The 16,945-nt window shown below is 40.6% G+C and overlaps 1 protein-coding gene across 1 annotated transcript in view; it reads left to right on the top strand.

Moving 5' to 3' along the window:
- LOC111225349 (metabotropic glutamate receptor 1-like) overlaps positions 1–15,418 on the top strand; it is a 25,523-nt gene extending 10,105 nt beyond the window's left edge. Inside the window, exons 4-9 of the mRNA XM_022750159.1 lie at positions 4,503–4,738; positions 8,424–8,670; positions 9,722–9,890; positions 10,381–10,507; positions 12,080–13,007; positions 14,051–15,418. Of these exons, the coding sequence (XP_022605880.1) occupies positions 4,503–4,738; positions 8,424–8,670; positions 9,722–9,890; positions 10,381–10,507; positions 12,080–13,007; positions 14,051–14,897 (2,554 nt within the window). The 3' untranslated portion in view covers positions 14,898–15,418. The remainder of the gene's footprint in view (positions 1–4,502; positions 4,739–8,423; positions 8,671–9,721; positions 9,891–10,380; positions 10,508–12,079; positions 13,008–14,050) is intronic.
- Positions 15,419–16,945: the final 1,527 nt, after the last annotated feature.

The raw sequence follows: 16,945 nt of genomic DNA, 5'->3' as shown, positions 1-16,945 counted from the left end.
TTTTTTTTTAGTGTGTGTGTGTGTGTGTGTGTGTGTGTGTGTGTGTGTGTGTGTGTGTGTGTGTGAGTGTGAGTGTGAGTGTGTGTGTGTGTGTGTTTCTGGGTCAAGGAGACTACTGAAAAAGGAAAATGTTTTTTTAGAGCAATGCAGCAAGTGAACACATGCAGCCCTGTACAACGGGCCAATCCAAACGCCCGAGGTGCTGGTCATCAGCCATCCATCTTCTGCTGTGTGGAGGATGAAAGAAATGGCTGTTCTCACAACACAGATCCCACACATCTCGAACAACAGACAATTCATTTGATCAACTCTCAAGTGAAGCTCCCATCGCTTTGGAAATGATAAAAGAATATATCAGTTTTATGACTCTGCTTGACAGGAAACTTGCAAATATTTGACTCCTGATCTGTATTGCTTTGAAAACGTCCTCCCTTAAGATTAATTATTTCATAAAAACATAATTCAGATTTAATAAATACTCTGTGGTGTGATTTCCTAAAATGTCTTTCAATTATACCTCAGTGAAATGATTCATAAATGAGTGATATCAGATCTGTGTTATAAATGTGTAAATCTGTACAGTACGTGTGTGTGTTGACGTCAGAGCTGTAGGTTTTTGGCTCTCAGAGTGTTGGACTGGGGGGAGTGTGATGCTGGGAAGCAGATGGCCAGGTACTGTTGATACTGTCACACTGGACAGTCATTGTCAATTCATTCTTGAGGTGTCAGCCAAGCCAAACGTGCTGCTAGGTTCGGTCTCTAAAGCTGGCAACTGATATTTTTGTCCTGCTGCTTAACTGTAGTTTGTGCAATAATCAAAATCCTTGAATTATTCCCTTTTTGAATACAAAAAATTCATTGTTTTCCTCCAGATTCATCTCTCTTTTGGCAGGGTGGAAAAAGCCTCTGCTACAGTGTTTGTTCAAATCACTAAATTATTTAGAAACTGGAATTTACATACTCACAGGGACAATGCTTACATTTACTAACTAGCAGTGAAGTGGAAAATACAGCTGAGGCTGATGGGAATGTCATTAGTATGGAATCTAGTCATAAACAAAAATATTGGACACAATACAATTTTGGCATCATGAAAAGGAATCACCAAAATTATTACAATTCATCCTCTTGAATATCTCATGTGCTATCGAGACATTTCACTCAAAAATCACAAATATCAGAGGCGCTGGAGGAGAAGTCAGGCTGATTTAATCAAATTATTTAAATTCTGGGTCCATGAATGTCTGAACAAAATTTCATAGAAATTCATCCAGTAGTTCTTGAGCAATTGAGCTATTTTAGTCTGGACCAAAATGGTCTATTGGCCTACAGACCTGGAGCTGAGATGCAAGCATGACCAAAAAAAAGGGGAAAAAAAACTTGATGTAGGTTTGTCATTTTGGTTTGAACTTTTTCAAATTGTCAGGCTCTATTACATCGGATCGAACTGTTTGTAGAGCACATTTAATACACAAAGACAAATCCAGACAAGTGCTTTACAAACTAAAAAAGAAAGAATGGCATAGAAACAGCAACAGTTAAAATGTTGATATATAAATTGAAATAAATAAAAACCCTCACACAACAAATTAAAAAGTTAAGAACAGAGACATAAATACAGAGTAGGAGGTCAAGATGGTTCATGGTGAGTATTAGTCAAAGTCAGTGCAGAACAAAAGTTTTTAACCTGGATTTAAAGGTGTTCAAAGTCAGAGCAGGTCTTGTCTCCTCTGGAGGTTTGTCCCAGCTCTAAATGTTGCTACGTTTAGCTTGTACTGTGGGAACAGTTATCAGCCCTTAACTTGATGACCTGAGAGGCCAAGAGGGTTCATATGGTTAAAGACGGTGAGAGATGTATTTTTGTGAGGAGTCTCGCTTCGAGCAGTTTCCTGAATGAGCTGAAGTTGTCTGAGAGTTGTTTTGGGGGAGAGGTCACAGTAATCAAACCTGCAGGAAATGAAAGCATGAATTAGTTTCTCCAAGTCCTGCCTTGACACGTCCGATGCTTGGTCTGTTTTTAAGAAGGTAGAATGCAGATTTTGTAATTGATTTGACATTGCTCGTTCCAAGATTTTTGGTTTTCAGAGAGAGAGAGAGAGGGTTGAGGACTAACTTTCAGCCTTCCTTTCAGCGAGAAAATTTGTGATGTTTCATTTTATTCAGAGCGTTGTTGCAATCTGTGGAGCTGCTTTCAATGTCAAATCATCCCTGGAACGATGCTATTTAAGGCCTCCATGTCCCCAGCTCTCCTCGTTCGTTTCTCACTCATAGAAATACAGTAGGCTATCACATATGTGCATCACAGATTGATCCCACACTGCATAATGCTGCTTTAAAAATACTCAAGAAGCATTTGCAACTCAGATGAAGGGCGGTTGTTGTTTTTTTTTTTTTTTGGGTATGATTCAAATCTGAAGCATCAGACAAAAGCTTTTGTCTCATCATCGTGATGTTTTGTGTGAGCATTAAATGCAGAATCGACTTTCGAATAGCCGAGCATGTAAACTATAAATACAAAGTATGACCAGTGTAGACACAAAACCACACTCGAGATTCAGAGTCTGTGCGTGAGGGTGGGAGCTTGTTTCTCTCCAGGGCAGATTGTCTGCTGCAGTACTGATCTGTGAATTCTCACTGGACTTGTGATTGTGTCTGAGGACTTCTTTTTTTTCTTTTGGCAAGTACAGCGAGCTCTCCACGCCCCTCAGCAGGGAGGCTGAGAGGGAAACGAAGTCAAAGAAACAAAAGGGAGAAGCTTTCTGCAGGATTTAGTCTGAGCCTAGATTATGAGGCTGCATGTGGCTTCAAACAGACTTCTGGTGCCACAACAACATCATAAAACAAGAACGTGTCGTTTTCCTTTTGCCACATGCTGATTTTTTTTAAAGTTTATTGTTTGACTTTTGCTGTCAGAGTTGGGGTTAGGTTTAAAATCTACGTGAAAATCTTGACAACTATGCCGTGTTGTTTTGACTGAACCTCAACAGCCAGCCCTATAGACACGAAAGTTGCTGATTGACTGACTGACTGACTGACTGACTGAGTGCTGAAGTTACACAATTGGTCAGCCAAATAATGTGTGACTGAGTGATAAGATTACACCACTGGTCGGCCAGCTGAGTGTTGGAGTTTTCCCATCGGTCGTTGCTCTTTCAAAATGATTAGGTGCAAACAAGCAGTGTTGGCGCCTTTGTCGCTAGATTTACTGACTTTTCAGACCCTTAGAAATGGCTTGGAAGTTAATATGTAGTCTTACTTGGCCACATTTAAGTCTCTATTTCATACTTGTTCCGTTGTCTGACAACATTAAGAGAAAAACATGTTAATGAGAAACAGCTTTATTTGGGAATCACCTATCAGACCGTACACAAGCATGTCATCCTTCAATTATGTATTAGCATTCCCTCTTCCAGGACGGAAAGACATTCAATAGAGGTAGAATAGATAGTAGATTGACAGTGTGGACAGTCAGGATGACAACATTATAGACTGTAAACATGAATGAAGAATATGATCTGGGAGGATGTCGAGCAACTTCCAGGTGCTGACAACAAATAGGACCCAAAGCAAACGACCTTCAAAGAGCTGTGAGAGTTATCATTAAAATTGACATCATCTTCCTCCAGGAAACTGATGGAGACGGACCGAATTTGTTGGACACCCAACAAATCATTTAGCTGATGTGCTGAAGGTGGTTCCAGTGTTTTCTGGTGTTTTCTAGTTGTGTCGTGTAATTACCATCTGTCCATTTTCTTCCACTTGGGTCCTGGTGGAAGTGGGTCAAGCAAAGTAGTTTGGACATCCATCTCCCCAGCAACATTTTACAGCTTGTTTACTCAAGTTCACTCCAAATTCATCTGGTGAGGCATGTCTCCTGGGCGACTTCCCTTGGAGGTCTTGCAGGCATGTCCAACTGGTAGGAAGCCTCGGAGTGTCGTGGAATTTTCTTTGCTGTTATAAGGCCCTGAGCCGCGAACAGTCTCCGTTGCTTCCTCAAAATGGATACTGTCTGTGATTTGGCAAAAATGATCATCTTTGGCCGCAGCATTCTGAACCGTCTGAAGACTTTTTGTCCTTGCACACACCTTGGCAGACCCTCAAACAAAATGTGAATTAGGGTCTCTGCATTAGCCATGGACAGAACAGACAGAGTTTCAGTGGAGATTTCTTTAATGTGCTGATCAAAAGAGAGAGTAGGATCAAGTGTAACACAGAGAGTCTTAGCTGTCAAGCTTTGAGAAATCAAACAGCTGTCAAGAGTCGTTATCACTTGATCAAACTAGTGGCTATGTCAAGTATCAGATGGTTAGTTGAATCTTTAAGGATTCTTGAAATGTCTTCAGGAAAGAGAGAAGCGTTGGAAATTACCTTCAGTGTTTTTCAGAGGTTAATGGGTATTTGTTTGTCAGTCATGCTCAGGTCTCTGACTGGTATATAACATTGATACAGACAAACCGGGGCCAGTTCTAGTTGTACTAATTGCAGTGTGTTCCTCTCTGCAGTGACGGCTGGGCAGACCGAGTCGAGGTGGTCGAGGGATATGAACAGGAGGCTGTGGGCGGCATCACCGTGAAGCTGCAGTCTGAAGAGGTCTCCTCCTTCGACGACTACTTCCTGAAACTCAGGCTCAGCACCAACACCCGCAACCCGTGGTTCCCCGAGTTCTGGCAGTACCGGTTTCAGTGCCGCCTTCCCGGACACCCGCAAGAGAACATGAATTATGCACGGAACTGCTCAGGTAGCTGAACAACTCGTCAGGCAATTATGACGTTTCCTGCAGTTTCTCTGGTTTACATTTTTACGCCAGTGTGCACATCAGCTTGTCTTCTTGGACTGTTCTGATGTGTGCAATGCCCAGAGGACGATGCCAAAAGGCCCCGTAAACTGGAACACACTCTTCAATAATGAATTAGACTGCCAGAGGGTAGAACTCTCTCTAAGTCAATCCAATAACACATATTTTTTCATATTGTTCATTTCTGTGACTCTTGGCTTTACAGAGGATGATGCTCTAGGTAAATTAAATCCTTTTCTTTTACAAAGGAACAAATTCAATGCATTAGCTTTAAGTTCTTGGTTTCTGGAAACAATGCTCAACAAGCATGTTTCTAAAACATATTTTTACATACTGCTCATACATATTTCTTTTTTTAGATACCTATATATTTACGTTTTCAATCTTAAGTCATTAGGTTGATGAAGATTTTACTCCTGCTTTCTCAAGCACCCTTTATTTTTAAAAACATTTTGAAATTATTTGAATGTAAGCGTGTTGATAAACGTAAATATAAAATGATGCATGCAGCAAAAAAAAAAAAAAAATTGAAACCATACTTTTAAGTTGACAGCTCTCGAGATCCTTCTGTAAATTTCTTTTTGCCATCTCACCTTCCTTTCTGCAGTTGATTTAATCTCCTTTCCTTTGCAGCATTTGCACATTATTTGTATCTTACTGAGAACAGAGCCTCCCCTCTTTTTTATGCACATACCTCAAGCTTTTAATAATTTCTACAAAGCATCATGTTTAAGTAGCAGTTATAAGAGTATTTATTTTTGTCACATAAGCGGAGATAGAGTTACTGTTTCTGTCCTGTTCTATTGTTTTGGGTTTTTTTCATTTATTATTTATATTTGTATTTATTTTTTTGGTGTAGAACTCCAGGACGGTGAGTGAATCCCTCTGAATGGAACCATAATGCTCCTCACTTTGGCAATATACATAGAGGTTGACTGATATTAAGGTTTTATCACGTTTGGATAATTCAAGTAGTCTGTTTATATTTTTGATAACTGTTTTTCCCTCAAAATGTAGTATTAATCTCAGTTGACCTCTAATATATGAAGCTATTGGGATGTTTTTATTTTTTTATTTTGTGGTACACTGCAGTGAGAGCCCAACAATTGGTTCCCATCTGCTCTCACTTTGTGCTCTCGCACCCTTTCTGGCTTTGAGACAGTCATATAAAACAGCCCAATAACATTTGAGTGAGATGGTAACTGGCTGATCTGGCTTAAGTTGCATGTAGCCACGGAAATGGTGAAGCCAATTTGCATTGGAAAATAATTTTCAGGTCCATTTTATTCTTTCACTACACAGTTTAACTCATGTAATAAACAGAGAAGGTTCAGTTATCATGCAGCCAACTAATCCTGACGTGCAGCAGTAGGTCCTCTGCTTGCATGCTGACATCATGACATCATTGCATCATGACTGAAGCTCACACAGCTCAGGGAGTGAGGCGAGCGTCAACGCCAAGGAGCTGTTTAACTAGGTCATCACCAGCAGGTCCCATCGGACGCTCAGCCAGCTGCTGCCCAACCGACTTTACTGTTTACATGTTTGTTTGCTGTCCTTTTTAACGACCATTACTTGATTTAACACAAGTACTACAAACACACCAGCAGTGAATGTTGCTCGTAAAGATCCACCGGCCTCATGAATCATACATCAAAACAATTAAATGTTGTTGGGTGAAGCAGGTGAATCCTGATTTACAGTTAGAAAAAAAACGGCGCATGAAGCAACTGACAATGTTACTGACAAATTATGCAACAAAGTCGACGTAAAGGTCAAATTTACTTATAGAGCACTTTAAAAGACAAACCAGGGTTGTGCCAAAGTGTTATACAACAAACCTAATGCATTTCCACACACACATATACATACAAACACTCATGCACACACAAACACAAATGTATAGTTAACAATATAAAATGCACACAGAGAGCAAGGTGTCGAAACCCTCACATCAATCCTTGTATATTTTTAAATCTGAATCTGGATCAGTGTCAAATAAGACATTGTGATGAAAATAGAACAGAACACAACTTGTCTTCAACCCATTTGGGCTATTTTGTAAGCCCATATTAGCATTAAAAGCTGTTTACTTATCAGTCCTGGCAAGAGCTTCAGCCACCATTCAGTTCATTAAGACAAGAGGTTATAATACAGCGTCTGAGAGGCGCTGCGTCTTCAGGGCAGAATGGACGCTACAGTGACGAGACGGGCCGACCGGGCAGGGGCTAGCTGGTTAGCATGCTAACCATGCTGTATAGATGTTAACAAAGGGTAATTCACAATCCTTTAATAGTGTAGCACAAGCTCACTTGCTTGATAACGTGCAGAGCTATATAACAGGAGCACACACCAGCTATAAGGGGTATAAAATGACATGTTACATTGAAATTTCTTAATAATACAAAATCTGGAGTTTCACCCTTTTTGAATTTCATTTAACTGAGCTCATGTTATATAATCAAATGTATTATCAAATCGTCATTAACAGTGGTCAGCTAATGTAATATATTCCCTCTAAGGAGAAAAACTCGGGTACATTTTAACAAGCTGTATCATTTTCCAGCAGGTATTACATTATCAGTTGCTCCATCATGTTCCACTTCTTTTGCATAAAATATTAAAGAGGAAATTTTGGAACTGATTCAGGTGACAGATACACTGAAGGGAAAGACTGTATCACATTATTTTCACTCCTATTAGCAGTAATAGACCATGTGCTGGATTAAAATTCATAGGCTTTGATCGTTTACAAGCATAAAGTGCTAATTTTATTGTGCTCCAAATGTACGTGTGAATTACAGTGAGAGCTGCTGCGCTGGACCACAGCTGCAGAGGATGCAAAATTTCAATTGCAAGTATTTAGTAGGAAAAACCTCCACCAAAAGGGAAGTTGTAAAAAAAAAAAAGGTCTTTAACTCCAGAAGCTGCCAAACGTACGTCCACTGTTTTCAACGAAATGGATTGAATGCATGGTTTAGCTCTTTGTAATGACTCTGACATCTTAGCTTTACACCGAGCAACTAAAAAAAAAAAAAAAAAAAAACCCTGCTTACTCTGCTTCTAGCTTGCATTACACTGAACTGATAGGGTGTGTTTCAACATCACACACTGTTTGTATCCAAATACGAATCATTTCTGGTGTCATTCGCTCATCGTGTTTGTCTGAGGAAAAACAATACACACCGAAGACAAAAGATCCAAACACATGAGAATAGTTGGTTTATGTTTCTGCTTGAGGAGACACAATCTCAGTGGCACAGTGCTTTAGACCAACTCTAATTGAATCCTGACTCATGAATGCAGAAATGGATAGTCTTGCCATGGTAACAAGGTTTCTTTGAAACTGCTTTCTGAGGCTTCAAGTTCTTTTAAAGCAGTCTCCCACAGAGGCAAAGAGGCGTGTGGCTTCCTGCCTGTATTCCCAGAATAATAACAAGAATGCATCTGCGAGCACCCTATCACTCCTTTGTAATATGTGACATCATGCTAGACACACCTGTGCAGTACACCTGAATTTTAGACTTGAAATCACATAACATGCTACCGCTTGCAGAAATGAGGCGACCCCCCTGTAAGGCTTTTGCTCCGGGAGATGAATCCTCACCATGTTCTCATGTGTGGACAGGTTATGAGAATCTGGAGGACAACTATGTTCAAGACAGCAAGATGGGCTTCGTCATCAACGCCATCTACGCCATGGCCCACGGGCTGCATGACATGCACACTCACCTCTGCCCCGGCCACGTGGGTCTCTGTGAGTCCATGAAGCCCGTCGATGGCAGCCACTTACTGGACTTCCTGCTCAAGACGACCTTCATGGGTGTTTCTGGAGAAGACATATGGTTCGACGAGAACGGAGACTCACCTGGGAGGTAAAACGCACTTAGCTTTCGCTCTTCTTGAAACACTGTATAGTGATTCTTCAGAGTCCTGTGTTTACCTGTGGTGTTTTTTCACTTTAAGCAGCGTTAGGTGACCTACAACCATTACCAACCTCCATCAGAAACCAGTTGAAATTGGAGCAACACAGATCCAATTTTATCTCCTCCATTAGAAGTTTCTGACTCTCTCCTCCCTGAGTGAAACCCAGAGACAACTAGGGGAACTTTGTTAAGCTGGAATCTGACAAATACACACACACATTCACTCACACACACACACACACACACACACACACACCACACACACACACACACACACACACACACACACACACACATATGTATATGAATATAGCACGCTTCAATATTCACTGTTACCAGCTTCTCAATTATTTGCCAGTTTTCTATGAAAGTCAAGTCAACATCTTTGGGGTTTTGAGTGTTGCTAAACATATTAGTAATAAAAATAATTGTTGGTTACATCCTTACAGTTCTTATATGAAGAATAATTCTGCCTAAAACACAAACTTTATGACGAATTATCTCATCTTTATAGACGACAAATGAAAATGAAAAATCAGTTTTGAATATCAGTGCAACTGTCCAGTAAAATGACTGGCTATACTCTAAATCATACACAGCAAATAATAAAACTTCTTCTTTGTTATGTACACTCTTGGGAACAAGGCTTTTTATCTTTAATAAATAAATATTATCGTATTTCTGGCATTATCTTTCATCCGTGAGGAACTGAAATTGCATCATCAGGTGAGGTTGGAGTGGTGGCTTGAAATTCCACTGGGAACTTTTTATTGGAAAACAGAGAGCAAGTAGATGAAAGACAGAAATATCAGCACCTGGAAAAATAATCCCAGAGTCACCACAGTGGTATTGATCATGAACCAGACAGGCCCCTGCTGAGAACATACCCTTCCTCTGTTGTTGTAACTGCCAGTAAAACTCTTTTTATTTAAGAGTTATTTAAGAATTGATTCAGTGCCGGTGAAACCTTGTTGACTTGTGGCTTTCTATTCATCCCCAGGTATGAGATTATGAACTTCCAGCGTGTAGAGCCTGGTGTTTATGACTACATCAACACTGGCTCCTGGCACGAGGGCTTACTCAGTCTTGACGATGACATGTTCCAGATGAACCACAGTGACATGGTCCGCTCTGTCTGCAGTGAGCCCTGCTCCAAAGGAGAGATCAAGGCAAAAGGACACATCCCTCACATGTTGTGACCACACACAAACACATTTTGGGTTGCCAGGTTGTGAAAAATCCCTTTTGGATGCTGTTTATCATTTCTTTTTTGGTAATAATTTAATTTGGATGTACATGTATATTAAGTCATCAAGTCTAGTTAGAAATGTTAAAATGTCAATAATTAAAGTTTTTATACTTCTACAGTTGTAAGCATTAATAAGATGATAATTTTGCTCTAAATTGTCTGCAGCCCTTTTCTAGAAATACGTTTTCACAACCTGGCAACACAATAGTTGTTATTAATGGTTCATAACTAATCTATAAAAATGTGTAAATAACCGTTAATAAAGCCATTACTTACAACCTATTATTTCTTTATGAATTAGTTGTGTAACGACTTCAGTTGATGACTCTGTTATATAATATATTAGTACACTACATTACTTTTTACAACAGTAAAAAAGAAAAACTTGTTGAATGTGTTTTGTCGACCAGGTGATCAGGAAGGGAGAAGTGAGCTGCTGCTGGATCTGCACAGCCTGCAAAGATAATGAATACGTCCAGGATGAGTTCACATGCAAGGCCTGTGAGCTGGGCTGGTGGCCTGATGAAGAACTGGAAGGTGGGCTTGTCCTCCTTTACTCTCTGGTTATTATTTTAACTCTCATCTGCTTGGAAAACTTTTTACACGGCAGCACAGCTGGAAGAGCTCCGACTGGTTTCCCTTTGTTAGTTTGATCATTTGGGGAATATGCTTATTCACCTCCTTGCTGAGAGATAGAGGTGAGAGGATCAATACCACTTGCATATCTCCCTGTTCAACATAAGGCTTCAGCCAGCACGGGAAACAGTTAGTCTGGCTCTGAAATGAGCCCTATAGTGTAAAAATAACAATTTGTGGTTATGCACCTTGAGGAGGTTACAGCTCCTGGCTAAGAAATAATCCAACACCTAAAGCCCCATACAACCAAAAATTGTTGTCTTTTGCTGCTAATTGGTGTAAATTTATTGTCTCCCCCTGTTTTCAGTCTTTATGCTAAGCTATGCTAATGGGCTCCTGGCCGCAGCTTCATATTTACCGGAAAGATGCAACAGCGATTTTGACTTTCTCATCGAACTCTCAGCAACAGAGTGTTTCCCAAAATGTCAAACTGTTGCATTAAATCTCTAAAAATTTAATTTCTCCGCAAAATTTATCGAACAATTAAAGTCTCATCTGATTAGAACAGAAGATCTTGTTGTTCTGCAAAGATGGTTTTAGGTCACGTTCGTGGCCCACAGGCTGAGTTCCTGTTGCATGATTGATGCTTTCAGAGGAGAAGCTTCGGTCTCTGTAAAAAGTTACCTTCCTCCAAGCTTTTCTCCCACCTCCCTCCACTTGTGCTCTGTACAGTTTGTCCTGCTAAGATTTTTGCGGCGCTATTTCATACACCTATTCTGTCCTATTTCCATCGCCTTCCCATGACACCTGAGAGCCATTCATCATCTTCACGAACCAACAGCAGCCCTACTTCACTTACCACTCTTCTGGCCCACTTTCAAAGGCGCTCTCTGCTGTTCAAAGACAAGACACTTTCTTAATAGGACCATCCTGCCTCCATGCGGCCTTTTTTTTTTTTTTTTTTTTTTTAAACCTCAAGACCTTTAGATACACAGAAAAGAGAAGATGTGGAGCACAGTGAGGACATAAAACTTTTACTTTTCTAAAACCTAACCCTCTTCCTTTTATACAATGAATTAATAAACAACACAAATTAGATATTTAAAGTGTGTTTTTAACGTGAAGCAGGAAGGAGATCTTATTTGGAGCCATGAAATACGCAGTGATGTACTTTGTCCTGCTGCATTGGCCCCCCTCCTCCGCTGGCTGCAGCCCAGCCTGGCCATGGCTCAGTAGAAAGGGGTTTATTTATAGTTGAGCTAAAAACCTACTTTGACTCTTACTGTATTTTCTCAGGCTAAAATGTATTCAACTAATTTTGAAAGTCTCCCTAATATAAAGCCTCAGAATATTTTCCTTTATTTCCTTCTATGCAGAACTAATTTAGATTTAGACAATGTGCACTTTAATAATCAAAAGTCTTGCCGACAAGGTCACACCAGAAATATGAAAATTTGATGAGTTGCTTTCAGTATATAGTGGCTGTGTATTTATGGCTGTGTATTTATTCTCATGTCTTTTATCCCATTTCAGGCTGTGAGCCAATCCCCCTGCGCTACCTGGAGTGGAGTAACCCAGAGTCCATTATCCAGGTGGTCTTCTCCTGTGTGGGCATCCTGGTTACATCATTTGTTGCCTTTGTCTTTGTCTTGTACCGCGACACGCCTGTGGTCAAATCCTCCAGCCGGGAGCTCTGCTACATCATCTTAGCAGGCATCTTCCTGGGCTATGTGTGTCCTTTCACCCTCATCGCCCGCCCCACCGTGGCCTCCTGCTACCTCCAGCGGCTTCTCGTTGGACTCTCAGCCGCCATGTGCTACTCCGCCCTGGTGACCAAAACCAACCGCATTGCCCGCATCCTGGCAGGCAGCAAGAAGAAGATTTGCACCAGGAAGCCGAGGTTCATGAGTGCTTGGGCTCAGGTGGTTATCGCCTCCATCCTGATCAGTGTCCAGCTCACCTTGGAGGTTACCCTCATCATCATGGAGCCGCCTGAACCCATCAAATCCTACCCCAGCATCAGAGAGGTCTTCCTGATCTGCAACACCAGCAACCTTGGTGTTGTTGCCCCTCTGGGCTACAATGGCTTGCTTATCATGAGCTGCACCTATTACGCCTTCAAGACCCGCAACGTCCCCGCAAATTTCAACGAGGCCAAATACATCGCCTTCACCATGTACACCACGTGCATCATCTGGCTGGCGTTTGTGCCCATCTACTTTGGCAGCAACTACAAGATCATCACAACATCTTTCTCCGTGAGCCTCAGTGTGACTGTGGCTTTGGGCTGTATGTTCACACCAAAGATGTACATCATCATTGCCAAACCGGAGCGAAACGTGCGCAGTGCGTTCACCACCTCTGACGCTGTGCGCATGCACGTCGGCGACGGCAAAATCGCCTGCCGAAGCAACAGCCTGCTCAACATGTTCAAGAGGAAGAAGAACGCTGGGAACGGCAGGTGGGTTCATTAATTGAGTCTGAGAGTCCTGCTCCTGAGGCACCTCAGGGATGCTGGTTTTACTGTAATTCCCTCTCAAAGGGAACCTGATGTCTTACTGTATTCACTTTCATAGGATCACCTGTTGTACAGTGTGACGGATATAGGTCAGTACTCAATTCACACAGCCATGTCAACGTTTAATCTGTTGGTGATATTAAAACAAGCATCTCTGTGTGCTAAGGGATGACAAATGAAATCACAAATTCAGAATACAGGGTTTCTGCAGGGTTCACCGAATTAAAATCAAGACTGATCTTTTTAATACTGTGGAGAATTCAATTAAATGCCAGTTTTTACAAAGTAAAGTGGCCAAAGTATGAAAGTATCTTTGGAAACCAGCAGGGACAGTGTGGCCTAGAATTATATATAATTGTATCACATTTTTTTTTAACTTTCCAGCTGTAATTAAAATAATTCTTAATGATATAATTAATAAAATTATGAGACCTGGACACAGGAGCCGGGATAAAATGGATAAACCAATAAAAAAAGATTAATTCATTTAAGTTTTTAAGTTCATTTAAGTCTTAGTTAAGCACTTGACCATTGTAAGTAAATTTTTGAGCTACTTTAGCCAACATGAGTGAGAGTACAGGGCTGATGGAGCTGGATGAAACTCTGCAAAGGGTGGTGTGTGTGTGTGTGTGTGTGTGTGTGTGTGTGTGTGTGTGTGTGTGTGTGTGTGTGTGTGTGTGTGTGTGTGTTGTAAATTCATTTTCGTAATAATCTGGCCTTTAGTTTATAAATGTGTAACATCTCCTGCAATCAGATACAAAATTTAAATGTAAGGCTTTATCACCTTCAGAGGCCTATTTTAGAGGAAACTGAATTCAGTACATTTTAAAACCTGCAGATACCCTGGAATATTACTCACAATCTTAAAATATTTTACACAATAACCATAATGAAAGAAAGGTCTTTTACATGAACCAGAAATGCTGTTTTTGTCTTCACTTTTCTGGGCTCCTGTGAAGTAACAGCCGTCTTTATTTTGTTCATAGTTCTAATGGAAAGTCTGTGTCATGGTCTGAACCAGGTGCAAGACATCCTCCAAAAGGGGATCACATGTGGCACAGACTGTCAGTGCATGTGAAGAGACAGGAAGCAGGTTCCAATCAGATGGCTGTCATCAAACCCTTAACTAATACCTACCATAACACAGCACTGGAGTTCTCAGACCTCAGCACTAAGACTTTGTACAATGTGGCTGAGGAGGACGAGAGTGAGCCGATCACATACAACCCCCCCGCCACTCCCCCCATGATGACCCACGGGCAGATGCCTGCTTGTGGGCTGATAAAAGATGTGGGCGAGGAGGTGGAGCTCTACACCCCTGAGCATCTCCAGAAAAATAGTATTATCCCCCAACATGTCATCGTGGACCACCTGCAGGAGGAGGTGGTGGTGCGCAAATTCAACAGTGACATCCCTCAGCTCAATGATATGATAAGCATGCCTGAGGCCGTGAGCGGCGGCATGCCCGTGTACCACCAGGCCCACCTCATCCAGCAGGACCCGGTCCTGCCCGCCCATCTCGACCCGTTCGACGAGGAGCCCGCCTCCCCTTTAGAGGAGGACGAGATGGAGAACGAGCAGTTCGGCCTTCTCCACGGCTACATGTACAACAACGCACAGATTCACGACGAGGAGGACCTGGTCGAGGTCAAATTAGCTATGGGGGACTCTCTGGCTCTGATGCCCCCCTCCCCCTTCCGAGATTGCGCTGCTCCTCCCGTGAGCCCCTTCCCCAACTCGCCGGTGTCCGAGTCGATTCTGTGCACTCCTCCAAATGTGACATACGCCTCTGTCATCCTCAAAGACTTCAAGCAAAGCTCCTCAACTCTGTGAGGGCACACGCTTAAAATATTGCCAGTTGTACTATATTTTCCAATTTATAATGACTTGTGCTGTATATGATTATATATATAAGGAAAAAGTCATCCTGTGGTCTTACAAGTCATTTTTCACTCTATAAATTAATAGCTTTTACATGATAAGGGTGAAACACAAAGCGCCACATTTTAAAATTCTTTTAGATGTTAGATGAAAGAATTTGCCTATTACAAACATATATTTCTATGCTAACATAAGCTTTTAGGATAAAAATAGACTTTCTTCTTATGAGACCAATAACTAAGATTGTCTATGTATGTACTTTTATGAATTAATGTCATTTAAATAGATTTATTTGACAAACATAGGTGATGTAACAAGCAGGTGAGTTTTAAACAGGGCGACTTAATGGTGAATATAGTTTGTATGTGACGCAAAACGATTCAATTTGACAGTATTTTAAGAAAATGTGTTTGTGTTACTCAGTGCGTGTTTTATCAGGAAAAGAAAGACATGAAGAGATTTAAAGGAACAGTTTGACATTTTGGGAAATATGCTTATTCACTTTCTTGTGGAGCATTGACGACAAGATTGATACCACTCTCATATTTGTCCAATGAATATAAAGTTACAGCTCATCAGCCATTAGCTCTGCTCAGCTTAACGACGGGGAAACAGTTAGCCTGGCTCTGTCTGAGGTAATGTACTAGCACCACTAACCACCACTTTTCTGGGAGTTACAGGGGCTATTTCTTGGCTGGTGCAGTAATTCCTTCTGCCGGTTGCCTGGAAACCTCAATGCATCCAGCCAAAAAAATAGCCCGCCACATTTACCTCTCACAGAATCACAAATTGTTGTTTGTACACTATGATTTTTGTATGAAACTAACAAGATCTATCTTCTGTAATTACTGAGCTTAAGAGATACCGGTAGGCAGATTTTGTTACCTTTGGACAGAGCCAGGCTAGCTGTTTAACTTGTTAGCTAGTCTTTATGCTAGGCTAAGCTAACCAGCTGCTGACTGTAGCTCCACATTTAGTGTAGAGACAAAAGAGTGATATCGGTCTTCTCACTGAAATCTTGGAAAACAGAAATTTAGCATATTTCTCCAAATATCAAACTACTTTTTTTTCAGGTAGTTCAGAAGAAAAAAATTCTCCTTTTGAAGGAATTTAAAAGTTGACATGTCAACATGATTTCATGTTGGGAAAAAAAACAAAACAATTATCTGTGAATTTCTGATTGATACAGTACTGCCAGGCAAGTGCACCGTCTGTATCACGAATGTAGCAGGACGTTCAAGTGCCACATTTTCATTAAGATGCTTTTTTTTTTTCTTTTGTACATTTATCTCATTTCTATGGTCTTGAAATGCCAGTGAAACTAGTTTCAAATTTGTATCTTTTATAATTAGACATCCGATTTCATAATTGTATAAATTTATGTATAAGATAAATGATATACATACGTTTTGTGAATGTATGAATTGTGTATCATATTTTGGTATTCAGATAATATCCGTATCCATTACAGTATTAGACAGAAGTCATTAGCCGTGTATGCTTATATTGTTTGACTGGCTGTGTACAACAATCAATTTCCTAAATATTAAGACTTTAACAGCCTATTGAAACCGTATAATGTGATAAAGCGCTACTGTTAGTAATATTCTGAATAAGCTATTTGCAGCCTGATATATACACAGTATAAATTAAGTCTGCCATTTTAAACCAGTATTTACTGTAGAGCATTTGAAGAATACTTGTTTGACTGGAGTAAATTAAATATTTTTTATGCTTTTGTTTCCTGTTTTTCATGGTGAAAAGTTGAGTAGCTCTAATCCAACAACTGTGTTAAATCAGAGGTCAGAGATTTATGGCTTTTGTTTGAAGGAAGAAACTGAAAGAAAAAACAAGAACGTGGAAGAAGTCATACAAGGAAAAAGAAGGCTTGAGACAATTAAATATTTGCAACATGTTAAAAACATGGAAAACTGCGCGTGAGGCAGACCTATGGTTTTGCTTTTGGTTAGTTGTCTCAGTACCTGTGTCAGCTTGTCAAC

Source organism: Seriola dumerili, unplaced genomic scaffold (assembly GCF_002260705.1).
Source record: "Seriola dumerili isolate Sdu_G_001 unplaced genomic scaffold, Sdu_1.0 BDQW01000149.1, whole genome shotgun sequence".
In the NCBI taxonomy this organism is placed as follows: Eukaryota; Metazoa; Chordata; class Actinopteri; order Carangiformes; family Carangidae; genus Seriola; species Seriola dumerili.
The sequence above is the reverse complement of the archived record's forward strand: the minus strand, read 5'-3'. Positions and strand labels throughout refer to the sequence as shown.